Consider the following 26,967-nt stretch of genomic DNA (forward strand, 5'->3'; position numbering starts at 1 on the left):
TCCCAGGCACTGGCGGGCTTTTGAGTGTCCTTTACCTGCCCCTTAAGGGAACAGGCCCATACATACTTCAGACCTACTTCAAGTGAGGTTGAGGCTCCCTGGGCAGATAGTTTAGTACTTTTTATTTTTTAAAGATTTTATTGGGCAGCCTGGGTGGCTCAGCGGTTTAGTGCCGCCTTCAGACCAGGGCCTGAACCCGGGATCGAGTCCCACATTGGGCTCCCTGCATGGAGCCGGTTTCTCTCTGCCTGTGTTTCTGCCTCTCTCTCTGTCTCTCATGAATGAATTAATAAAATCTTAAAAAAAAAAAGATAAAGATTTTATTAATTCATGAAGAGAGCGAGAGAGGGAGAAGCAGGCTCCACGCAGGGAGCCCAACGTGGGACTCCTATGTTCTGTCCCCTATGTCAGCATAGATACTCCCTAGACCCTGCTGGCTTACCTTTGATTTCCAGGGGGCATGAAGCCAAGGACCCTCACTGGCTATTTCTGGGGGTAGGGATGGGGTGGGGTCCCTTCTGGGTCCTCCAACCTGGCCTGCTAGGATCACTTTTGAAAACCATGTGGTTCTAACTTAGGGTTGTCGGCTGAAGTGTAGGAGGCCTCTTTATGCTTAAGTTCAGACAAAGAGTGAACCATTTTTTTAAAGATTTAAAAAACGTATTCATGAGAGACCCAGAGAGGCAGAGACACACAGGCAGAGAGAAACCGGCTCCATGCAGGAGCCTGACATGGGACTTGATCCCGGGACTCCAGGACCCAGGACTCCAGGACCACGTCCCTGGCCGAATGCAGGCTCTAAACCGCTGAGCCACCCGGGCGTCCCAAGAGTGAACCATTTTAAGTCTTAAGTATATCCCATGTAATATTTGGGATATACTTCCATGAAAAACCAATTGTATTATTAGTATTTCTTTTAAATTTAATTTATTTATTCATGAGAGATGGAGGCAGAGACCCAGGCAGAGGGAGAAGCAGGCTCCATGCAGGGAGCACGACGTGGGACTGGATTCCTGGCCTGCAGGATCAGGTCCTGGACTGAAGGTGGCGCTAAACCGCTGAGCACCCGGGTGCCCTGCCTCCCCAATTTTTTTTTAAGTTATTTGTATTGTTTTTTTTTTTTTTTTAAGATTTATTTATTTATTCATGATAGAGAGAGAGAGAAGCAGAGACACAGGAGGAGGGAGAAGCAAGCTCCATGCCGGGAGCCCGACGTGGGACCCGATCCCGGGACTCCAGGATCGCGCCCTGGGCCAAAGGAAGGCGCCAAACCGCTGAGCCACCCAGGGATCCCCCTGCCTCCAATTTTTAATTCAGATATAGGGGTGCCTGGCTGGCTCAGTTGGCAGAGCATGCAACTATTGATCTTGAGGTTGTGAGTTTAAGCCCTATACTGGGCGTAGAGGTTGTTACTTAGCAAACAATTTTTTTAAAGATTTATTTATTTATTCATGATAGACCCAGAGAGAGAGAGAGAGGCAGAGACACACAGGAGGAGGGAGAAGCAGGCTCCATGCGGGGAGCCGAACGCGGGTCTTGATCCTGGGACTCCAGGATCGCGCTCCCGGCCAAAGGCAGGTGCTAAACCGCTGAGCCACCCAGGGATCCCCAGCAAAAAATTTAATAAAATTCAGATATAAGTGGGCATCCTGTGTTACTGATAAATTTGACAAACCTATTTTAATATCCCATTCCAACACCAATGGAAACCTAGCAAATCTTAACTAAGAATTAGTAAGGCCAGCGACTGTCCTTTGAACATCTATTTTTTTTTTAAGATTTTATTTATTCATGAGAGAAAGAGAGGCAGAGACACAGGCAGAGGGAGAAGCAGGCCTCCTGCAGGGAGCCCGTCGTGGGATTTGATCCTGGATCTCTAGGATCAGGCCCTGGGTCGAAGGGCTGGGCCACCCAGGGCTGCCCTTATTTTAACCCATTTAATACGTAATAAGGCAGGTATTTCATCAGTGAGGAACTTGCCTGATGTCACACAACCAGTAGGTCCAGGCACTAAAGTTCTCGGTTCCTCCTCTTTTTTTTAAAGGTTTTACTTACTCCTGAGAGAGGGAGAGAGGGAGAGAGAGGCAGAGACACAGGCAGAGGGAGAAGCAGGCTCCATGCAGGGAGCCCGATGTGGGACTCCATCCCGGGATTCCAGGATCACGCCCTGGGCCAAAGGCAGGCACTTAAACCGCTGAGCCACCCAGGGATTCCCATAAAGTTCTCATGATTCCTACGTCACCTGGGTTTTCTGCTCAACCCTGACTTAAAGCTTCTGTTTTCCTTTTTTTTCTTTTAAGATTTTATTTACTCATAAGAGACAGAGACAGGCAGAGAAGGCAGGCTCCATGCAGGGAGCCTGTCGTGGGATTCCATCCCGGAGCATGGGATCATGCCCTGGGCTGAAGGCAGATGTTCAACCACTGAGTCCACCCAGGTGTCCCTGAGCTTTTTTTCTTGACCAGTTCACTGCATGTCCTTGTCAAGCCACACAAACATTTTTGTTTTAATAAATATGATCAGTATATCAGGAAGTGACGATAGCTTTACACAGAATTGTGAAGATGTCCACCATTCCCTTTCCTGGGTATTCTTACCTTTGTCAGCCAAGCATTCTTTTTTTTTTTTTTTTTTTTTTAATTTTTATTTATTTATGATAGTCACAGAGAGAGAGAGAGGCAGAGACACAGGCAGAGGGAGAAGCAGGCTCCATGCACCGGGAGCCCGACATGGGATTCGATCCCGGGTCTCCAGGATCGCGCCCTGGGCCAAAGGCAGGCGCCAAACCGCTGTGCCACCCAGGGATCCCTCAGCCAAGCATTCTTAAACAGGGCATGATTGATGCCCAGTGGAGGTGGATAGAGTGAGTGCTCCCATGCAAGTCCTCCCCAGGGATCCCTGGCTCCCCAGCCCAGGATCATCCCCATCTGGACGTTGGCATCTAAGACAGCACTTGTAATATGAGCAGGTTCTAGGGGCCCTCACCTCAGGGCACACAGGAGGCCTTTGAGCCTTTATTTTTTATTTTTAAAAGATTTTTATTTACTTATTCATGAGAGACCCAGAGAGCAGCAGAGACCTAGACAGAGAAAGAAGCAGGCTCCATGCAGGAAGCCTGATGTGGGACACTATCCCAGGACTTTGGGACCAAAGGCAGGCACTAAACCTCTGAGCCACCAGGGATACCTGCCTTTGAGCCTTTAATGAAGGAATGAGACCCATAACCCACCTGGGGTGGGGGTGAATAGATCAAGCAGGGCAGGCTCTAGTGCACTAGCCAGATGCCCCTCCACCTCCCTTTTTTTTTTCCACCTCCCTTTTTTAAGAATTACTACATGACTGGACACCAGGTGGCTCAGCAATTGATTGTCTGCCTTTGGCGCAAATCCTGGAGTCCCAGGATCCTGTCCTACATCCGACTCCCTACATGGAGCCTGCTTCCCTCTGCCTGTATCTCTGCCTCTGTGTCTCATGAATAGGTAAATAAGATCTTTAAAAAAATTATTACATGACTTGGACAATATACCTTGGTCCAACTATTAAAATTTATGAACTTGGTGCAGCAGGGGAGGCTATGTGGCTAAGAAATGGCAGGCAACATGGAAGGATAGTGGGGGGGGGGGGTTTGAAGCTGGCTGGGGTGATTCTGAGGGATACCAGCACTAGAGGAACTAGCTCTGCATCGGGATCTGTCATGAATTGGAGCAGGTTAGGGACTGGATATCCCGTGATCTTTTTGGGAGGTTGGAGGGAGCAATGAAGTGGGACCCGGAAGGCCCTTTTAAAAAAACCTATTCCTAAAAAAAAAAAGGTTTGCTTTGCAGCTGTGGCGTGGCCTTGATAGAAACCTTGTTTTCAGTTGTCTTTGTCACTGTCTTTGTGTTGGTTAGGTCCATCATGGTCTGATTGCCAGTGGGGAGGACTGTATTATTATCACTTTATTTACAGAGAGCAGGAGCACTAAGGTAAATTCACTTGCTCAAAGGCACAGAGCCAGGAATGGGAGATAAGGGAGAGACAGGAGGACCCCGGAGCCTGTGCTTGGCCACCGTGCTAGTCTCTTGGGCTCACAGATGACACCCTGATGGGAGCAGTAGGCGAGAGTTGTTTACAGTGTAGCAGGCACGAAGCTCAGGGATGGCTAGTCTTGTCCTATAAGCCTCCTCTTCCCCTGTCAGGGTGGGGAGGACCTACTGTCCTCCCATTTGAGAGCTGAAGAGCCGGGCTCAGAACGGGTATGCATCCCCGGCTCGATCAGCTCCCATCTGGTGAAGCCAAGCAATGGCAAAGCCTGCATTCCACCCCAGGTCCCCCATTCCGGCCCTGCGCTGCAGCAGCCTCTGCTAGCGGGTATCCCTCTGGGTTAGCACGGTAGCTCGCGGTGTGGACCGAGTTCCCGAGACGCGCCTCCCGGGGGAAGGGGGCCAGGGGGCGGGGCTTCCGCGCCCGCCAATCAGGGCGCTGGGGGCGGGCCGCGGGCGCTGCGGCTGCAGCCCGCAGTTGCGAGCGCCGGGAGCGCTCGGGAGACGCGACGCGGAGCCGCGGGGAGCGAGCGGGCGCCCCAGTCTCCCTCCGTCCCCTCCCCTCGCTTCGCCGCCTTCTCCCGCAGCCGGACCGGAACTATGTGATCCCGGAAGTTCCGGTGCCATTGCTGTGTGGGATAAACAGTAATGGCGGAGGCTGCAGCTCCCGGAACAACAGCCACAACATCAGGAGCAGGAGCGGCAGCGGCGGCGGCGGCCTCCCCCACCCCTATCCCCACAGTCACCTCCCCGTCCTCGGGGGCGGGGGGCGGGGGAGGCGGCGGCGGCGGCGGCGGCGGCTGGACTAAACAGGTCACCTGCAGGTGAGACGCTGCGCAGCCGGGCGCCGGCGCGGGGAGGGGGCCGGGGCCGCGGAGGAAGGGGCGGGCGGGCGGCGGAGGAGGAGGAGGCGGAGGCGGAGGAGGGAGGAGAGCGGAGAGCGGAGAGCGGCGCCGGCCGCCGCGGCCTCCCCGCGCGCTGCGTCAACCCCCGCCGCCGCCGCCGCCGCCGCGGCCCCGAGCGCGCGCCCCCGCAGCAGAGCCCCCCGCCCCCCCCCCGCCGGCCCGGCGCCGCGCAGAGCGCAAGGTGGGCTGGCTCCTGGCTCCTCCCCCCTGCTCATTGTCGCGGGTCCCGCATCCCTCGCCTGCGGCGCCGCCGCCTCCCCGCAGCCCTGCGGAGCCCGGGAGCGCGGCCTGCCTGGCGGCCCCGCGTCACCCGTTGGTAACGTCTGCTCCCCCCGCACCCCCCAGAGGAGTAGCTTTTGTTACTATTCTTTGTATGGTCCCCAGCTTTGTCTTAGAACCGAGTACCGGGCTGGGGGCCGCCTGACCTTGATGGTACTCCCTCCTGCGGCGAAAATGTCCTCTTGGAAATAACACGCATCCTCCGAAGGAGCAGGAAACCCGGCAGCTTGTCTCTCCAGGACAGCGGGTTGGGTTGGGTTTGGTAGGTCAGGTGCAAGTTTGAAAAAAAAATAGTGGGATGGTGGTTATACTTAGGTGTGGACGCGTGTAAAAAAACAAAAAAAACAAAAAACAAAACAATCGACCTGTACACACAGGAGGGGAGTGCATTTTATTGGATGTTCTACTTGGATTTTTTTTTTTAGAAGTGAGCAATAGCGACTGGCAGCTTTTTCCCCCAGAAAGAAATCCCACCTGCAACACCAGTCTCCCCCGCCACCCCCCCTGTGGGATAATTTCCAGGCAATAGGAACAATAGTCTTGGTATACAGAAGTCCTGGTGTTAACAGCGATATTGAAGGGCATTCTCTGCCTTTAATAAACATGTAAGGGGTGAATAATAAGCTTAATTAAGTTATTTTTCAGTAGCGGGGTGGAGAAGCAAAAGCTGTTTTAGGTAGTCTCCCTTCCGAGGTTGGGAGATCAGAAGAATGGAATCAAGTGCAGTATCTTAAAAGAATGAGTATTTAAAAAAATGAAACAAAAAAAATGAAACCAGTTAGTTGGCTTCTCTGAAATGGTGCTGTTGATTTATACCTGTTAGTTGGGTCTTAAAAAAGTGACCTTGATATTTCTGAACTTTTAGCCCTTCACACAGCAGTACCTACCAATCTACCTCTGAAAATAGTGTTTCTTGAATATGTGAGTTCCTTTAAGAACTCCATACAAAGACTTTTTTTTTTTTTTTCCTGAAGCCTACCATCTCCAATCTCCATATAGTATAGCCTTGAATACCCAATCACCAACCTGGCATTACCGTACATATCTCATTTTTATCTTGGAGCTGTAACTTGAACCCAACTTTATATGGCATTGCACAGAGTTCATGGTCACTTTCACACTTTCCTGTTAGCCACTTTTCCCTGTTCTTATTTCCCCTTTCTAGTTCCTCATCAGTATATAATCGGAATTATATATATAAACTAATAATTTCATTGCTTTTTAGGATTTTTGAGTTTGAGTAAATGCAGAATTCTAGACTTCTTGGATTGATGGGAATATTTTGCCCACGAGCCAATAGATTTTTTTATTTAAAAATTTGCATAGCTCAGTAACCTAATATTTTAGAAAGGCATTATGTGAAAGATCCAAGCTTAGATGCACTAATTTTTTGGTATAAACCTATCTAGCTTTTGAGGAAGTTACTTTAAAAAGTGCAGGTTAATATGTCTTTTTGACATTTTTAGTTCTAGGTACCAACATGACCTTGTTCTTTATAAGAAATTTAATTTGGATAGTGAGTCGGATATCAAATAATCATTTATTGTAGACCTTGAGCTTTCTGAGAGCAGGGACCCTTAGGTATTTCATTGTCTGTACCTAGTAAAACCTTGAGTTAATGTTGGTAAATCCACACCTAAAATTGCCTATTTTAATATCTGCTTTGAAGATTCCTCTGCTATTTAAAAAAAGAACAAATTTCTAAATTAGCAAAGACCAAGGACTGAATAGAGCAAAGACCTAGGACTTAATAGAGCAAAGACAAAGGACTTAATAGAACATGTGTATCTTTTGAGGACTACTTCATTCAGGTATTACCTCAGTTATTCATTAAGCAAGCATTAATTAGTAGTGCTTATGATGAGAGACTGCACTAGATGTTCAAGGGAATAAAAAGATGCATTGTATTATAAATAAATATTTTCAATGTGTTTGATAGCTAAATCTCCCTAGAGAATTCAAGATAATGCTTACATCTACTTAACTAGTTCGATAAGGCCGTTTTCTTTACTTAGTGCCTAATCCTCATAGAAGTTAGAAGTTTGGATATTTTTTAGTTGCTCAATCCTTTTCTCATTTACTATTTTATTTCTAAATCCTATCTCATTTTGTTATTTCTGCAGATTAAGAAAAACATAATACATAGGCCTTTCACAAGGAACTGTATTCTGCTGCCCCCACCAGGCCATTTTTCATATATTTTATTGGAGGAATATTATGAAAAATGTTGCTGCAAAATAATACTTAGAACTTGGAAGCTGTAATTTTAGATTTAGACTTTTTTTTTTTTGAATTTATTTATTCATTCATGAAACAGAGACTGAGGCAGAGACCCAGGCAGAGGGAGAAGCAGGCTCCCCGGCAGGAGGCTGATGTGGGACTGGATCCTGGGACTCCCTGCCCTGAGCCCAAGGCAGATTCAGCCGCTGAGCCACTCAGGTGTCCCATAGAGGTTTTTGTTGTTGAAGGGGTAACACTAAAAAAGTGACCAGCCCATTAAATAAGAAACTAATTTGCCGTTGGCATTAGGATTTGCCGTGACACCTAGGTGTCTTCTACAGTTTTCATTAAACATATAATTATTTTTTTTTATTTTTTATTTTTTTTATTTATTTTTTTAAAGATTTTTATTTATTCATTCATGAGAGACACAGAGAAAGAGGCAGAGACACAGGCAGAGGGAGAAGCAGGCTCCATGCAGGGAGTCCGACGTGGGACTCGATCCTGGGACTCCAGGATCACGCCTTGGGCCGAAGGCAGGCGCCAAACTGCTGAGCCACCCAGGGATCCCTATTTTTAGCTAACGTTAGGTATTGTAGGAGATAAAAACCAGAGTGAACCATGGTCTTCAGCCACCAAGAATTTACAGTTTAGTCTGGGAAATGGTACATGCACTCAGGAGAAATTAAATACTTAAGTAATGTCCTAGCTAACTAAGTGGTAAATGCCGAGTTCTGTAATTTCTGTAAGTCCATAGGCAGGTTACGATGCCAAGAGGTACTTTGAGGGTATTGTTTGGTTCTTTTGTAGTCTTCAAAGCTAAGTGGAATTTTGTAATATTTTGGCAAACATGCTTGGGTTTTCAGGAGGTAGAGTAGTGTGAAGATTCTGGTGGTTCTATTTGTCTTATTTATTTTAAAGATTTTTGTTTATTCACGAGAGACCCAGAGAGAGGTGCAGAGGCAGAGGGGAGGAGCAGGCTTCGTGCAGGGAGCCCGACATGGGACTCCATCTGGGCTGAAGGCGGCGCTAAACCCTTGAGCCACCCGGGCTGCCCCCTGTATTTGTCTTTATTACTGGATAACGTCTGCTTGGAGTCCTAAGATTTTTCAGTTGAGCTCTCAGTGAGCGCATGAATAGGAAGGAAGGATCAGAGGGAGAAGGGAGAGCAGGCTCCAGGCTTGATCTGATGTCCTCAAGATGATGACCTGAAGCAAAGGCAGATGCTTAACTTGACTGAGCCAACAAGTGAACTGGAGTCCTAGAATCTAGGAGGAAGGAACCTTAGAAATAATATTGCCCAGGGCCACCTGGGGTGGACCACTGATTCTTGATTCAGCTCATGTCATGATCTCAGTGGAGGCGTGGAGTCCCACGTTCAGCTCAGAGCTCAACGAGGAGTCTGCTTGAGATTTGCTCTCTGTCCCGGCCCCTGTACTTACCTCTAAAATAAATTATTTTGGGCAGCTCAGGTGGCTCAGCAGTTTAGCACCACTTTTGGCCCAGGGTGTGATCCTAGAGACCTGGGATGGGCTTCTTGAATGGACCCTGCTTCTCCCTCTGCCTGTGTCTCTGCCTCTCTGTCTCTGTCTCTCTCATGAAGAAATAAATAAAATCTTAAAAAAATTTTAAAAATCTCATGGCCCAGCCTTTCACCAAAGGAAGCTTTATTTAGGCAGTGGCATCAGGATTTGGATGTGGCTTTTTGGTGGTGGCATTTAAAAACAACATAAAAGCACTTGATTTTTGTTTGGGGAAGAAGTTCTTGGAGAGGTTTGTCTTTTTCCACTCTGTTTTATAGCCTTACCCTATCATGTTATCTCAAGAGATGGGTTGACCAGGAGGGATTTTACTGTGAGGATTGTACAGAATTCTGAATATACTAATAGTGTTCTTGTCACTGAGAGATAAAAGGCAAGGAAAACAAACGAAAATCCCAGAACATACATACTAAACACCCTTGTAAAATAATGCTTAGTATTTGGCAGTAACTAACTAGGGCTTGTATTCTAGTGTTTCTGTTGATTCGGCAGTATCAGGTGATTTTGTGTCTGCTTGAATTCCTTCAGTGTTAGTACTGGACCTCAAACTTCTTTAATGGCTGCGTAGTTTTTATTCTGATCATGTTGAACAAGCTACATGATGTATCTTTCTGCAATATTCACTTTGTTAAGAAGAGTGCCCCAAAAGACCATCCTTTGAGTCTACTAGTAGTGTAGCCTGACTGTGTTGACTGTTCTAGTAGTTGCACTCCCTACTGGCTCATGAAACTTGGGATCAGCCTAAAGTGCCTAGATGCAAATATTATCAGTTAGTACCAGTCACTTGGCAGGCAGTTTAATGTAGTAATTTTGTTTATTTTTTATTTTCTTAGATTTTTAAAGTTTATTCATGAGAATACACAGAGAGGAGAGAGTGGCAGAAACACAGACAGAGGGAGAAGCGGGCTCCATGCAGGGAGCCCGATGTGGGACTTGATCCTAGGACCCCCTGATCACGCCCTGAGCAGAAGGCAGATGCCCAACCGCAGAGCCACACAGGGATCCCAATAAATGAAATCTTAAAAGATAACTCTGCTTAGAAGGCCCTGCAGAGTCTGTTCATAACTATTCAGCTCTTTCCCCCTTCCCCCTTTGTCCTTTTTATCTTCACTTTTGGTTATATGCTGTATTGTGCTCTTGACCAGAAAGTGCTAATAGTCCATACATCACGCTCTGAGGCGGGCCAATCAGTGTTCACTTAAATTTTCACTATCCTTTTGGATTCTGAAGAACAGTATTTACCCATCATCCATATCAACACGTAAGTACTAGAGAAAGTATTGGAGAGGTGCTGAGGAAGTGAATAAGATGCAGGTATTATGGAGTGGAGATTCTTGAAGCAACTAGTTAAGGTACTGCAGTTTAAGATCAACTGTCAGGTAGTGATTGGTGGGAGACCTAATCTTTCTTCGTGAAGAGCATCATAAACCCAAGTGCAGCCAATAATTGAATGAAGTTTGACAGTGGGATTTAAGCACAAATGTAAAATTACATAACATTTTAAAAAATTACCTAAAATTTTGAGTTGTACTGGAGATTTAGGTGCTGTCTTCCCAGCTTGGTATTTCTAGGTAGAGATTTTATCAGTATATATCTCTCAGACTTCAAGTTGATCCCAAAGTGAAAGTTCCCACTGGGGAGGACCTGCAACTACTGTATTCAAACATTGACACTGGTTCAAAAGGATGACCTGTTAACCAGCTGGATACTTCTATATGTACTTTTTTCTTTATATGTACTTTGAAGCATGGTTTTACTGTAGTGATTACAATGTAATTATTGGTTTGTTATGGGGATGTCTGTGATGTCTTTTATGCAGCCAAGTTTTTGACCAATTTTGAGAGAGCACAAGCAGGGGGAAGAGCTGAGGAAGAGGGAGAGGGAGAAGCCCACTCCCCATTGAGTGGGTAGCCGGGTTCAGAGCTGGATTCCAGCACTGTGAGATCCAGACTTGAGGCCATGGCGGGCTCTTAAGTGACGACCCAGGCGCATCCCCTTACCCCCAATTACTATTGAAAAACAAGTGGTTTGACTCAGAGTTGTCCTGTAGTTGAGCAAATGTTCAGACCTGAGTTAGATTACTGTAAACCTAGTAACAGATGAAGTTAGGTTAATTGCAATTATACCTTGATTCTCTAGTACATTATATTTTGTTGTGGGGCCAGTGAATTTAAAAAATAAGCCCTGGGGCACCTGGCTGGCTCAGTGGGTATAGCATGTGACCCTCAGTCTCAGGCTTTTGGGTTCAAACCCCACATTGGGTATACATTAATCTTCAAGAACCCTGGGGGAAGTCCGTGCCGGGAAGATTGAAGATGGAGGTTGGAAATCACTTTACACGATCAATATTACTTGGATATGTTGTTAACTTAGAGATTGCTTTCTTGCTCTACTCCTTCCCGCATCCTTAGGTTCTTTAGTAGGTATGAGGTAAGTTCTCCACATTAGCATTTCTAGAAAAATTCCCTGAAGCTGCTGCAAGTCCAGGTCCCCTTAGGAACTAAGTCACACTCTTGATATTTGGTGTTTTGGAAACTGGTAGTTTGTACACATGTAATCCTTTAAGGCACAGGAACAATAGTCTGCTAACCAAAAGGACAAAGTGATTTCCCTTTGCCTCTAAGCTTGAAGCTAGTTTTGCTTATATTTTAACATGTGGCTTTTTAAAAAATTATGTAAAAAAAAGACTTTGTGTATACATGAGACACCAAGAGGTAGAGACAGGCAGAGGGAGAAGCAGGCTTCCCACACACAGGGAGCCTGATGGTGGGACTCCATCCCAGGAATCTGGGATCACAACCTGAGCCAGAGGCAGATGCTGAAGGGCTGAGCCACCCAGGTGCCCCTGATTTTTTTAAGTAGGCTCCATACTCAGCGTAAGTCCAGTGTGGGTCTTCAACTCAACCCTGAGGTGGACACCTGAACCAAGGAAAGAGTTGCTTAGCCAACTAAGTCATTCACAAGTGACATTTGAGAAATTAAAATGGCTTCTCACAGTAGTGAAACCTACAGTAGTCTGACCCATTCTGGTCTACATTGTTTCTTGCTGCTTTATCTAGGATTTTTTTTTAAACAGATATTTCATTATGGCTGAAGTGAGTAAAAAACAAGCTAACCTCCCTAGGACTGTAAAAAAGGTGCCTGGGTCGTTCAGTCTGTTAAGTGTCTGCCTTCAGCTCAGGTCATGGTCCCAGGGTCCTGGGATGGAGCCCTGCCTCAGACTCCTCCTCTGTGGAGAGCCTGCTTCCCCCTCTCCTCCCTATTTGTGCTCTTTCCCTATCTCTGTCTCTCTCTCCCAAATAAAATCTTTAAAAACCTTAACGTGCAGAGATAAATTTATGATGACCTCAGAGTTGAAATCTAAATTGATGCATATATATGTAGGCAGCCTGCCTATGGTACCATAACAGATACACTGGTCATAATCTCCTTGCTTTGTGTTCACTTTTCACATTTGCATAGAATAAGACCTACGCTATACAGTACTAGGTTAAATTACACTGTACGGTATTTATTAGTATGCTACTGTAGAATACATTGACCATGAATTATTTTAGGAATGGCTTTAGTGTTTTTAAATATAACATTGTGGATCTTTTCCTCACAGGTATTTCATGCACGGGGTTTGTAAAGAAGGAGATAACTGTCGCTATTCGCATGACCTCTCTGACAGTCCCTATGGTGTAGTGTGCAAGTATTTTCAGCGAGGATACTGTATTTACGGAGACCGCTGCAGGTAAGGATTGGTTTGCAGATCGGTTTTGTTTTAGAGGGGGAGAGGGAAATAGTGACAGGAAAATACAGAATTCCAAGAACTTTAAGATAAACGCTTTGAAAAGTACTCCTTAGCAGTATTAATATGCTTCTGAATCTCTAACTTAGAAGAAATGTGTGTGAGTGTGTGTGTGTGTGTGTGTATGTATTTTCTTAAAGCAAGTTTGTAATACAAATTTAATTCTTGAGGAGCCCCATCTGTAAGCCTAGGGATAAGGTGTGGAGAACGTATGTTTGTATCTGGCTTTATTTATTCATGAGAGCCCCCAAGAGAGGCCAAGGCAGGGGCAGGAGGAGATGGTGGCTCCTTAGGGATCCTGATGGGGGACTCCCATCTCTGAACCCTGGGATCGTGGCCTGAGCCAAAGGCAGATGGTCCACCACTGAGCCACCGAGGCATCCTTGGCTTTTCTTTCTTTCTTTATTTTTTAAGATTTTATTTATTTATTCATGAGAGACCCAGAGGCAGAGATCCAAGCAGAGGGAAAAGCAGGCTCCATGCGGGGAGCCTGATGTTGGACTTGATTCCAGGACCCCAGGATCACGTCCTGAGCCAATGGTAGATGCTCAACCGCTGAGCCACCCAGGTGCTCCAACTGGCATTTCTAAGACCAAGACTGATGTGCATATTTGACCACGAGTCTATTTTTCAGATATCTATTAATAATCAGGGAGAGAAAATGGGATCATAGGCATTTGGAATAGTGTATTAGGTTATTAGTTATGAGAACTTCTCATTCCAGGTCTTTACTGAAGCCCTAAAGCTTGTAAGACTAACTACAAGTTTAGATTTAGGGGAAATGTTTCAGGAATGTCTCTAGTAACCATCTCAGAACGTTAAAGAACCAATAGAGATTCATTATCTAAGTAATGTACATTATCTCCTAATTTCTGGGCATGGTTGACCCTGGATAGTTCTAGCTTTGAGATTCCAAGACATTTTGGTTAGGATTTGGGGCTGGGCTGCCACTATCTGACCCCTCCCCATGGACTGGAGAAGGTGGTTCATACACTAAGGTAAGACCTTAGTTCTTACTTCATGGACCTCTCCCCAGGGCTGCTTCAGAGTCCTCATACTTGGTAGTTGTCTTTCCCTGGAGTGATTCAACTGAGCCAGCAAGGACACACAATGCCTTTTTTATTTTAAGTTTTTATTTGTTTATTCATGAGAGACTGAGAGGCAGAGGGAGAAGCAGGCTCCATGCAGGGAGCTGGACCTGGGACTTGATCCCGGGTCTCCAGGTTCACACCCGGGGCTGATGGCGGTGCTAAACCACTGAGCCACCCAGGCTGCTTCACAATACCTTTTATGACCTAGTCCCAGAAGCCCCACATATATGTGCTTCTCCTGTACTCCTTATTAAAAGCAAGTCACTACGTCTAGCCCATGTTCAAGAGGAGAGAGATTGTGCCCCACCTTTCGAAATGAGGACTATCAAAGAATTGATTTAGGGTAAGACATTTGGGGGATGTCAGCCAATTTTAGCATTCTATCAAAGGAATTATGTCACTGTGTTCACATGCTTAGTTCAAAAGACTAAGGAATGATTGATTGGTGGGACATTAATATTCAGTCATCCATATGCATTTTACTAGGAAATCTAGTAAAGGATAGAGAAAAATGGATTATTTTCATGTGACTGTAAGCTCAGAAATGGAACCACTGATGGCTGAGTTTGTCACTCCTTTTACTCTACTAATTTTTTTAAAGATTTTATTTATTTATTCATGAGAGAGAGAGAAAGAGGCAGAGACCTAGGCAGAGGGAGAAGCAGGCTCCATGCAGAGAGCCTGATGTGGGACTCCTAGGACTCCAGGATCTTGCCCTGAGACAAAGGCAGACACTCAGTCATGAGCCACCCAGGCATCCCCGCTCTCTGCTAATTTTTGGTGGTAGTATTACTGGAAAGGGGAGAGATAACACAATGACTCCCTCCCCAAACCCAATGTTAATGTTTTCAGTCTCAGTATGTAAGGGGGGGAGGGTTGGAACTAATATATATATATATATATATAGAGAGAGAGAGAGAGAGAGAGAGCGTGTGAGCGAGCAGTTCTTTTCTAGTAGGATAATCTCTGCGAGTTTTCTAGGCCAACTTAATTGTAGGGGAGCTGGGTTCTTTGCATAGGTAGTCAGTTGAGAATCTTTGTAAACCTGTTCAGGGAGAGGAAATGAATGGTGAAGAGCAGAGATGAGACTCTGGTGTGTCCAGTGGAGGGAAGTGGAGAGTATGCTCTGATAGGAAGGAAAGTATGGCTGGTGAACAGATCAGCCTCTTATTTCTGAAGAGGTTACTCATCTGATTGACCATAAAGGTGGAAAGAAAGAAATAAGGTTAAATTGAAGAAATCCAAGCTAAGACCTAGGCAATACTTGTTAATCAGCTTATTTTTCACATAGCTTTGCCAGAACGGAGTGGCATTTCCTATTCTCCTTGGGAGTAAGCATGGAAGCCGCCCGTCTTCAGCACAACCCTATATATGTAATAAGTGGGCTTCCTTGTGGGAGACCGAGGTTAAAGACCCAGAAGTGAGGAAAGTGCCCTCTTCTGATGAGGCTCTTGATACACAGGCAGATGCAAGGTGAACAGCTTTTTTCTTTATAGTTTACAGTGAATATGCAACTCCTTTGGAGATCATCCTGGTTTGAACTGGCAAGGTTTGGAGCTCTGGTGGAGTGAAAGGATTTAGGGAAACCTATGTATTAAAAGTCTGCCTGAAAGGAAGCTACTGTGGTAATTGAGACAGACAGGCTGGTAATAGGTAATTATTCAAAGCTTGATTCTAGATTAGCCAGAGATTTTATGGGGACCTCTGGGTGGCTTAGGGGTTAAGCGTCTGCCTTTGGCTGGGGCACGTGACCCCAGTTGAGTCCTGCATCAAGCTTCCTGCAAGGAGCCTGCTTCCCTCTGCTTGTGTCTCTGCCTCTCTTTCATGAATAAATAAGTTCTTTTTTTTTTTTTTTAATACGTTTTTTAAAAAAAGAAACCTATTCATGGTTCATCGAAACCTGTTTTTCAAAATGAGTCTTTTGCTTTAGTCCTTTTTTCCTTTTTGTACATTATCTTTCATAGTGCTTACTCGCAAATCTTCACTTCAGAGACCTTTTTATATAGATTTCTATTTATTTATTTACTTTTTTAGAAGATTTTATTTATTCATGAGAGACACAGAGAGAGAGAGAGAGGCACAGACATAGGCAGAGGGAGAAGCAGGCTCCGTGCAAGGAGACTCGATCCTGGGTCTCCAGGATCCCACCCTGGGCTGAAAGCAGCACTAAACTGCTGAGCCACCCGGGCTGCCCTATTTATTTACTTTCTATATAGATTTCTTAAAAGTTTTTTTTTTTTTAATTTTTATTTATTTATGATAGTCACACAGAGAGAGAGTCAGAGACATAGGCAGAGGGAGAAGCAGGCTCCATGCACCGGAGTCCGACCTGGGATTCAATCCCAGGTCTCCAGGATTGCGCCCTGGGCCAAAGGCAGGCACTAAACCGCTGTGCCACCCAGGGATCCCTATATAGATTTCTTCTGCACTAAAAGGAGTAACATTGTATAAATGGGAAGATTTTATTTTATCTTTTAAGATTTATTCATGAAAGAGAGAGGCAGAGACAAAAGCAGGGAGAGAAGCAGGCTCTCTGCAGGAAGCCAAATGCAGGACTCCCAGGATCATGCCCCAAGCCAAAGGCAGACTCAACTGCTGAGCCACCCAGACATCTACGCAGATAATATTTTAAAAGTTAATTTTCCAGGGGCACCCTGGGTGGCTCAGCGCTACCTTTGGCCTAGGGCCTCATGCTGGAGACCAGGGATTGAGTCTCATTCCTGCATGGAACCTGCTTCTCTCTGCCTGTGTCTCTGCCTCTCTCTCTCTGTGTCTCTCATGAATAAATCAATAAAATCTTTAGAAAACAAACATAAAGGCTGTGAAAATAATTAAAATGTTTTTCTGAAATTTCTAAACAGAATTAGTCAAAGGGGGAGAGTTTGGGGCTAGATGTGTAAGGTTCCCCAGGGCTCTAAAATAAACTTGAGAAAAGTGCTATCCAGTTAAACTTTGTACGATGACAGAGCCCTGTCTGTCTAATACTGTAATTACTAGCTACATGTGCCTTTTGAACACACGAAAATGGCAAGGAACTTGGTTTCACATCTTATAGAAGTGTGAATAGCTAGATGTGGCCTTTGGCTGCCATCATACAGAGCAGTTTAGAGTCCTGTTAGACCTAAAACACCACTTACTTGACAATGAAATTTATGTCGCCTGGTCCTCTCTAAAATGATGAAGGAATACTTAGGATAGTTTGACAATGAAGTGAGGTGGTGCAAGCAAATATGGATTGAATTCTCAGTGGTTTGTACTCTAAACTTGCATGATCCAGGATGCCAGTCTGGGTTTTGTAGCTGATGACAAGATAACTCCAGTTACTTGTAATACATCGTTAATTTAAGTAGGTTCCCCAATGCTGTAAGAGTAGGATTATGAAGGTTTGAGTTGATAGAATTCAATGATAAATATCAGCAAAAGTTTGCAGTAAGGAGGATGGTCTCTGTTTAGCCATTATCTTTTAGATGTAAACACAGACCCCAGTAAAACAGCTGGCCCATGGTCAGGATGGCCAAGTTAATTGCAAGAACGAGAAGTTAAAACAACTAAAGTCCATTCATGAGGCGTAATAGTATCTGAATGTCTGCCTTGGGGATTTTGTTGGACAGAATGTTGGTTCTTTATCTTTTTATTCCTGTCATGAGAGAGAGAGAAGAGACGCTTGGGGGGCTCAATCCTGGAACTCCAGGATCATGCCCTGTGGTGAAGGCAGGCTCCAAATCACTGAACCACCCAGGGATCCCTGGAAAGTTGGTTCTTTTTTTTTTTTTTGAAAGTTGGGTCTTGAAGGGAATAGTGTTTTATAAAAGTAGGTCAAGAGAATGGATATAGGGAAAGAATACATACTGTATATTTTGTGAATGTGGTCTCTTCCATTTACTATTGTGGATATTCTGCTATAGGTGATAAAATGTTTTTCTGGTTGTTGAATTTACGATCAGCTTTGCTTTTATTCAATTTTGGATACACAAATTCTGTATCAGAGTTGCCATGCAACTATGAGACTGCAGAGTAGAGTGGAATTTAAGGGGTGGTAGATGGTCTGCTGCAGGGGTGGACAAACAGACTCCCAGACCAAACATGACTGAAGGCTCTAAGGTTTCCTGACCACCTTCCCTGGTCTATGACCTTGGTACTTAGTGTAGTCCTTGGGCCAGCAGGATTATCCTGTGGTGGCTTGGTACACATGCAGAATCATGGGCTGTGTCCCAGTCGTGGAAATTACAGAGCTATCTTTAAGCAATTGCCCAGGTGATTCACAGGTGTAATAGTTTGAAAAGCACCCAAGGACAGGATCAGGGGATAAATACCCTTTGGGTCTGCTGGCTCTACAGTGACTTGCTGACTTTTTATATATATATATATTTTTTAGATATGAACATAGCAAGCCATTGAAACAGGAAGAAGTGACTGCTGCAGATCTAACTGCAAAATCATCTCTTGCTGCTTCCTCAAGTCTCTCATCGGGAGTTGGACCAGTTGTTGAAATGAATACGGGCGAAGCAGAGTCCAGAAATTCAAACTTTGCTACTGTTGGCGCAGGTTCAGAAGACTGGGTGAATGCCATTGAGTTTGTTCCCGGGCAGCCCTACTGTGGCCGTAGTGAGTATTCTGAAGACTTAAAAACCACTTAGGGCCGTAGGCCATAGTCCAACAGGTAGCCGGTCTTCACATCCATCCTGCTTTTACTCTGCATACCCTGATCTTAATACTCTAAATTGGATTACCTAATGGGTTACCTAAGAGTTACCAATGGAGTTAAAGGAACTTTTTTGAATCCCAATAGTAATTTTAGAATGTTTTGAAAACCCCGAAGCCTCTTTAATCAGTGCAATTGCACAGAAATACATGAAAAAATTTTTTAGATAAGCCTAATCTTGGAAAGAAAAGATCATTTCTTTCAAGACTAAAGGGATTAGTTCAATAGACTGTTTTGGAGTTTTAATTGAAGTTCTCCTTTTTTCTTGTTGAGTTAGGTTCTCAGTTACCTTATGGTTCACATATCTGCCTTACCCATTTTGGACCTTTACTACCCTCTTAAACATTTTCAGCTGCCCCTTCCTGCACTGAAGCGCCCCCACAGGGCTCTGTGACCAAGGAAGAATCCGAGAAAGAACAGACAGCAGTGGAAACCAAGAAGCAGCTTTGCCCCTATGCTGCAGTGGGAGAGTGCCGGTATGGGGAGAACTGTGTATATCTCCACGGAGACTCGTGTGACATGTGTGGGCTGCAGGTCCTCCATCCAATGGATGCCGCCCAGAGATCACAACATATAAAAGTAAGTCTTCAGGGAGGTATTATGTTAATCGTGCGAGACTATGATTTCCCTCTTGCAGCATTGTCTGTTCATTTCAGAAAAATACTTGGTAGATTGATTGGTTTTCTTTCCTGGGCTTCTTGTATGCTTTATCAAGAAATCACACTTTCAAAACCTCAGACCATGGGCTTTTTTTTTCCTTTTTAACATAACAGGTGTTTAAATATAAAGACTGCAACCATGCCACGATTTTGTGATTTTTAGGACCTTTACATCATTCCCAGAAGAAACCTTATGCCCCTTAGCTGGATTACTCTATTTTGCCCTTTCAACTTCTGGCAACACCTCATCTACATTCCCTCCTGGATTTGCCTGTTCTGGAGATTGGGTATGAATGGAATCCTGTGGTCACTGGCTCAAACATTAGCATAATGTTTTTTAAGGATTTTATTTATTTATTCATGAGAGACACAGAGACCAAGGCAGAGAGAGAAGCAGGATCTATGCAGGGACCCTGAAGTGGGACTCTATCCTGGGACTCCAGGATCATGCCCTGGGCCAAAGGCAGGCACTCAACCACTGAGCCACAGGGCATCCTAGGATAATGTTTTCAAGGTTTATTTATGTTGCAATGTGTATCAGTGCTTTATTCCTTTTCTGGGTGAATAATAATTCACTGTAGAGGTATATACCACATTTTGTTTTTTCCACCCAGCAGTTGATGGACATTTGGATTGTTTTACCCACTGGCTATTGTGAATAGTGCCATGAGCATTCATGTGTGAGTCTTTTCGTATGTTTTAATTTAATTTATCTTGTAGTGTTAGTCATCTGGTAACTCAATGACTAACATTTTGAGCAAGTGTCATACTTTGCAAGGACTACCATTTTATATTCCCAGTCCCAATGGATGAGGATTTCAGACTTAAAATTATGGAATATATATATATATATAAATAAAATAATATGAATAATAACGAGATACCTGCAGAGGGAGAAGCAGGCTCCCTATGGGGAGCCTGACATGGGAATCCCTGGTCTCCAGGATCACACCCCCGGCTGAAGGCTGAAGTCACCTGGGCTGCCCTTAAAATGATTTTTTAAAAAGGTTTTTATTTGAAAGAGAGTGAACAGAGGGAGGGTCAGAGGAAGAGGAAGAAGCACTGAGCAGGATTTCCAATGCAGGGCTCCATCCCAGGATCATGACCTGAGTGGAAGGCAGGTACCAGCTGAGACACTCAGGTGCTCGCAGATAATAGTTTAAGATTTTGTATCGGAGAGAGAGAGAAAGTAGGCAGAGACAGAGGGAAAAACCAGATCCTCACAGGGAGCCCAATTCTGGACTCCTCCCAGGACACGGGATCATGCCCTGAGCCAAAGGCAGACTCTCAACTGGTAGCCACTCAGGTGTCCCAAGATGGGCATTTTTCAGTCCTCCCTTCACAGTTTATTGGTTGTGTGAATTTAAGCAAGTTAAATCCTTGCAAGTCAAGTCTTCAAGTATTACACTGGGTATTGGGAATAGTAGCATCCATTTATCTTTTTAAGTGTCTTTCTGAGGACTTAAAGTGCTGATGTGGGATCCCTGGGTGGCGCAGCGGTTTGGCGCCTGCCTTTGGCCCAGGGCGCGATCCTGGACACCCGGGATTGAATCCCACATCGGGCTCCCGGTGCATGGAGCCTGCTTCTCCCTCTGCCTGTGTCTCTGCCTCACTCTCTCTCTGTGACTATCATAAATAAATAAATTAAAAAAAAAAAGTGCTGATGTTATGTGGAATTCAGGGGTGTTTTTGGTTTTTCCATTCCCTACAATTAGTATGTTGTATTGCTATAATGTGTCAGTTACATCTTAATTAAAAAGTATATGGCGGGCAGCCCGGGTGGCTCAGTGGTTTGGTGCCGCCTTTGGCCCAGGGTGTGATCCTGGAGACCAGGGATTGAGTCCCACGTCCGGCTCCCTGCAGGGAGCCTGCTTCTCCCTCTGCCTGTGTCTCTGCCCTTCTCTCTCTGTGTTTCTCATGAATAAATAAAATCTTAAAATCCTTTAAAAAAAGTATATGGCACCCACACAATTTGTACATGAATGAATGTTCACAGCAGCATCCTTTTAAGTAGATTCATGCCTAGCAGGGACCCACAACTCCCAGATATCAAGAGCTGCACGCTTCCATAACTGAGCCAGTCAGATAACATTCTTTTTGTTGAAAGAGAGGAAGGGACAAGGGGAGAGAAAATCATACGCAGAATTGAGCCAGACATGGAGCTTAATCCTTTAACCCTGAGAGCTTGACCTGACCTGAATTCAAGAGTTGGGTGCTCCACTAATTGAGCCACCCAGATGCCCTCCTTTTTAAAATTTAAGTAATCTATATACACTCAGCATGAGACTCCTCACAACCCTTAGATCAAGAGTTGATATCTGTTTCAACTGATCTGGCCAGGTGGCTACATAATTCTTTACCTCCAAAGTGGAAACAACCAAAATATCCATCACCTGATGAATGGATAAATTGTGGTCTGTCCATGTGATGGAATATTACTTAGCAATCAAAAGAATACTGATACCCTTTACATTAGACAACTGTGGAAACGTGGTAAGTGAACAAAACCAGTCCCAAAAGGCACATTTATACGAAATGTCCCGAATAAGCGACAGACCGGGTTTAGTAGTTGCTTAGGACTGGGGTGGTTTCCCAGGAAATAAATGATTGACTGCTGTGGGTTTATCTTGGTAGTGAACACATTCTAGTAATTGGTGGTGTGAAGGTTGCATGACTCTGGATCTATCAAAACCATTTAGTTGTAGTCTTTAAATGAAATTATGTGTGAATTATATCTCAAAGCCGTTTTTTATGTGAAAATTAGGTTCCTGGCACATAATTGTCACCTAATGTTGGTTTCCTTCATCCTTAATTGATAGGTTGTAAAATGAGACCTTAATCTCTTTTAAAAATAAGACCTTAATCTTAATTACTTTTCCATCTGGAAACCAGAAGACCAAACAGTATGAAAAACTGTCTAACATGGAGAGTAGAAATAATTGAGAGTTTTTTTTAAATCTCACCCCATCTCTTCCCCCCCACTCCCCCAGTTTCTAGAGTACAGTTTGACTCTCGTGATGTAAAGATCCAGAGTGTCTGTCCACCTGTATTCACTTTTTTGATGAACAGAGCTGCTTTTCATGTCACATTGGGAACTTTTCAGTTGACTATTGATTCTTTGAACACAAGTCATTAACTGTCAAATTGAAGTCTTTCTTTATTCAGTGACTTGATAACCCTTAATCTCTCTACTTTTTCTAGTCTTGCATTGAGGCCCATGAGAAGGACATGGAGCTCTCATTTGCTGTCCAGCGCAGTAAGGACATGGTGTGTGGGATCTGCATGGAGGTGGTCTATGAGAAAGCCAACCCGAGTGAGCGTCGCTTTGGGATTCTCTCCAACTGCAACCACACTTACTGTCTCAAGTGTATTCGCAAGTGGAGGAGTGCTAAGCAATTTGAGAGCAAGATCATAAAGTGAGACTCCTCCCCAATCTTCGTTTGTGCTTTCTATTTTGGGGAAGAATTTAGTATCTTGTGCCAACTTTCAACCAGATGGACCGCATTTAAATGCATGCATTTTATCTTGAAACTGGGGTACTTTAATTGGGATTTCTTTGTATTTCAGCTAGCTTCTAGGTTAGTTGGTATATCTACTTTTTTTTTGAATGAGGATACCCTATGTATCAGTTAGTAGAATCTTCGTGTTTTTTCTGAGGAGATTGTGTTTAATGGATTAGCCAGTTTAGGCTCAGTGAACAAACTTATCTAGCTCTGAATGTATGTTTCCTTGACATTTTACATTTCCACTTTCCTATTCCATCCATTAAGCTAGCCAATAATCCACCATCCTTTAAAGATTGTTCTCATAACTGAACAAAAACTACATAATCTAAACAGAGTAAAGTTACAAGAAATAAATTTATTTAAACGAAAGAAAAAGGAGTCCGTGTGAAATGTCTTCTTCTGTTTTTGTTTTTTTTTTCTTTTTTTGGTTGTTTTTTGTTTTGTTTTGTTATTTTTTCTTGTTGTTGTTGTTTTTACCGAAGTTATTTTTTGAGTGAACTGGCTAGCCATTGATTTGATTTATAAAGGAGTTTGTTTTGCCTCAAAAGAAATGGTCAGTTGTGTGACAGTGTGTGGAGCACTTTCAGGAAATGCCTATTTGGCTTTCAGTTAAAGTCTTTTAAGTATGGAGTTGACACACCAGGGTGTGTCCTTGAAGAGTGGGCCTGTAAAGGGGGATATGCATTGCAGCCTGTTCATTGTTTCCCAGGTCCTGCCCCGAATGCCGGATCACATCTAACTTTGTCATTCCAAGTGAGTACTGGGTGGAGGAGAAAGAAGAGAAGCAGAAACTCATTCAGAAATACAAGGAGGCAATGAGGTATGAGCACTGCAGCCTTTTCTCAAGCTAAGATCCCAACATAGCTTGGGTTCACTTTGAAAAGAACAGTGCTGCATTATATACTCCTACCTCCTTCCTACCCTTTCTGTGAACTTCCAGTACGGTTTATTTTTGTCCCCCCTGATAACACTGAACCCATATGTACCTTGCTATAACGCAGTCCTTGGGGTGCATGCCGAGGGACTGTGTTATAACTAAGTCTGTACTGCTAGCTAATGCCCCATGAGCAGGGTCCTATCTCTTTCTGAGTCCATGTTCTAGTTGTCCTATGTGCTTGTGTGTGGGCTTCTTAGAAGATTCTCTCTTTGCTGGATCTGCAGTCTGGAGCTGTTAAGCAGCACACCCTTGAACAGAGTCTGTTTCTGTAGTGAGTGTTTCATGCAGTAGCACACACGTTTAAGAACACACCTTGGGGAGGGCTGGAAACAGACCTGCTGGTTCTATCCCTACCTGTTTTCTTAAAGAAATACCGGATGATAGTCAAATACAGACCTGAAATCCACCGTGAATAAGGGTTGCGATATTTTCCTTTCCAGCAACAAGGCGTGCAGGTATTTTGATGAAGGACGTGGGAGCTGCCCATTTGGAGGGAACTGTTTTTACAAGCATGCGTACCCTGATGGCCGTAGAGAGGAGCCACAGAGACAGAAAGTGGGAACATCAAGCAGATACCGGGTAACTCTCCCTGTTTTTTTAAAGGAGGGGAAATGCCACGTGATCAGTGAAGGCCTTCACAGATTTGGGGTAGGGGAAGGAGCTTAACACTCAGGTCTGGGAGTGAGACTGGCGGATGAAAGGAGGACTGCAACCTCAGGAAACTGGGAGGGATAGGAGAGGACCAGCTAGAGCGCTTACAGCTCTAGCCTAAACGGTTTTCCTCAAGTAACCAGACAGAGGGGAGGAGTTGGTAAAGTCGAAACCCTAAATAAGAAGTCTTGGTTCGTCATGCCCTCTGGTGTGCTGGACATTTTGCCTTAGAAACTACAGAATACAAGATCCTACTGGACAGTGCCATCCCTATCATGGCCTTGTTTTTTACAGGCCCAACGAAGGAACCACTTCTGGGAGCTCATTGAGGAAAGAGAGAACAGCAACCCCTTTGACAACGAAGAAGAGGAGGTTGTCACCTTTGAGCTGGGCGAGATGTTGCTTATGCTTTTGGCTGCAGGTGGGGACGACGACCTGACAGACTCTGAAGATGAGTGGGACTTGTTTCATGATGAGCTGGAAGATTTTTATGACTTGGATCTATAGCAGCTTTGCGTGGCGTGTGAACTGGTCTGCTGAGCCTCAGACAGTAGCTGTCCCCTGTGCTGGTGTGGCAGTGCCCGTGTCTCCTAGGCAGGCCTATCAACTCCAGGTGCTGTCGTGATTATTTTTACCCAGGGCCTGTCTTCTCAATCCCTCACCTTCCCCCAAGGAGTGTGTCGTTTTTCTCTGTTTAAAAAAAAGTTACAAAAATAAACCTTAAAGCTAGTTGTTTTTGTAACATGAATTTAACTGTCAGACAGTTAGCGTAGTTTTGTTGCGTCATCTGTTTTCAACCAGATTCACACAGTTCTAGGGTAGTTTATGGACTCTCCACACTCAACTTTGAGGACCCCAGGTTCAAAAATAAATAACAGCAGTGGCCCTACGTTGGGGTCCAAGAATAGAGGTGACCAGTGACGGATCAGAACTGTGGCAAGTAGCATGCTACAGACTCCCAAGGTGGATACTCGAAGTTTCTGTTGAAATCTGCACATCTGTGTTTTTATCTATTCCTTCCCCCGTAACCCCCACCCGTGCACTTGTTCTGTGGTTTTGGTCTCTTGTTTAATTGCACAGAAGTAATACTACTGGGTAACCAGAACCAGGTGCGAATGTGTTGAGTTTTACTGTGTTTAGCACGATAGGAAAATTGGTGAAAGGACACATATAAAAATAAGATACAGTGGCATAAATGAAATGCTGAGCTGGAAGTGGACTTCTAAGGGCTGATAGACTTGGCGTGTATGAGTGTGAATGTGTGATAAGCTTCTTGTCCCTGCATAGATGCTGTGTTCTTAGCCTTAGTGGAAAAACTCGGGTTAGTGGTTTCAGCCTAGTGTGGCTAATAGATTGTAAAGGGCAAAACAGTATATTGGTAGCTGTAAATAGAGCAGTACTAGCTCTGTCTGTCTATATATAGAGAGAAAATGGGCTTAGCCACAGAGGTTTAAACTGTTTGGTTGTCCCATATATTAACAAAAAGCAGGGCTTGGATACACAGTTGTATTTAATGTTTTATGGTCTCCAGCCTTTCCAGCCTAGGCACTTTTGGACAAATGTTTGTCCTTGTTTGAGGTTTTGTTGTTGGGTTTTTGTGTTTGTTTTTGTGGGTATTTGCCTCATTCCATCCCTGAGCTTTGCAGGTAGACAGATGTGATTCCTAACTTAAGTTTAAGGTGTTTCTTGTAGTGGAGTCATTGGTTGGCAGGAGTTAAGTCATGCTTTTCCAGTAAAGGGGGGGTCGGGGGTGGTTATCCACGAGATGAGCTAAAGTTAAGTTAGAAGAATTTCTTGATTGGAAATTCTTGATTGGAAATTTTAGCTTTGAGTTTTGTCTCTCTAGTCCTAAAATAACTTGGAAGATGCTCCTCATTTGTCCATCTTCTGCTTTGATCCTTGGATCCCACCCATTCTTTCACTTTAAAAAAAAAATGAGTAATTGTTGCAGAGGTCTCTGTATTTTGCAGCTGCCCTTTTGTAAGAAGCACTTTTCCCAAATAAAAGAATAAAAAAACCATATTGGCTATCTGTTTTGTGTAATGAGCTGTTTTGAAGTGTGCAGATGTCAAAGGATAACCTTTGTTTCTCTTAATTGCTCTGATCAGTTCATCAGTTTTGTGGATATGGTTTGAGAAAAGTGGTAGCTTTTCTAATATACCTAGCCTGCTGAGAAATGTTGGAGCAATAAAAAGGGAAATCTTACCTGCTGGGATCATCCAACTATTTTGTATTTTAGGATTTGTAAGACTTTTAGGCCGCCTTTAGTGGCCAAAGGCACTGCTGGTTTTCTGCTGCCATGTCCCTGTAGTTGAACTTGATTCCTGCTTGCAAGTAACAGGTAGGTTATAACATAGGAATACTATTTTGGTTAATATCTGTTCTGTGGTGACATTTTTGCATTCTATATTTGTAAGAATACTACATCATAGCTTAAATATCTGTATTTGGGACTTAGGCTGTTGAGAAGGTTTCCATTTCTAGGAATTGTAGGTCTTGTGACTTAACTATAGTCCTAGCAGTAGCCTTAGGTTCAGGAGTAGTCTGTTCCCTAAGTTCATGTATCTGCTGCTTCCTTCAGGTTTGTTTTGAGCTGTTACTGATCAGGCCATTCTGGGAAGTAGAAGTATTCTGCACTGAGCGGTGAAGAGACTTAAAAGC

The 26,967-nt window shown here is 44.3% G+C and overlaps 1 protein-coding gene across 1 annotated transcript; it reads left to right on the forward strand.

Annotated features, from left to right (window-relative positions):
* The first annotated feature begins 4,511 nt into the window (after positions 1 to 4,511).
* On the forward strand, positions 4,512 to 26,326 carry MKRN1 (makorin ring finger protein 1). Its single transcript, XM_072762883.1, has 8 exons — positions 4,512 to 4,846; positions 12,575 to 12,703; positions 18,227 to 18,456; positions 18,906 to 19,132; positions 22,414 to 22,628; positions 23,428 to 23,538; positions 24,096 to 24,234; positions 24,601 to 26,326. Exons 1-8 carry the CDS (start codon positions 4,671 to 4,673, stop codon positions 24,811 to 24,813), a joined length of 1,440 nt encoding a protein of 479 aa, XP_072618984.1. The 5' UTR covers positions 4,512 to 4,670; the 3' UTR covers positions 24,814 to 26,326.
* Positions 26,327 to 26,967: the final 641 nt, after the last annotated feature.

Source organism: Vulpes vulpes, chromosome 7 (assembly GCF_048418805.1).
Source record: "Vulpes vulpes isolate BD-2025 chromosome 7, VulVul3, whole genome shotgun sequence".
NCBI classification, from domain to species: Eukaryota; Metazoa; Chordata; class Mammalia; order Carnivora; family Canidae; genus Vulpes; species Vulpes vulpes.

What these genes read in the sequence shown, in the direction of transcription:
- MKRN1 (XM_072762883.1), top strand. Translation starts at nt 4,671, where the DNA reads ATGGCGGAGGCTGCAGCTCCCGGAACAACAGCCACAACATCAGGAGCA. An exon ending in ACTAAACAGGTCACCTGCAG is followed by an intron (nt 4,847 to 12,574) that starts GTGAGACGCTGC and finishes TTTTCCTCACAG; the next exon opens with GTATTTCATGCACGGGGTTT. An exon ending in AGAGATCACAACATATAAAA is followed by an intron (nt 19,133 to 22,413) that starts GTAAGTCTTCAG and finishes TACTTTTTCTAG; the next exon opens with TCTTGCATTGAGGCCCATGA.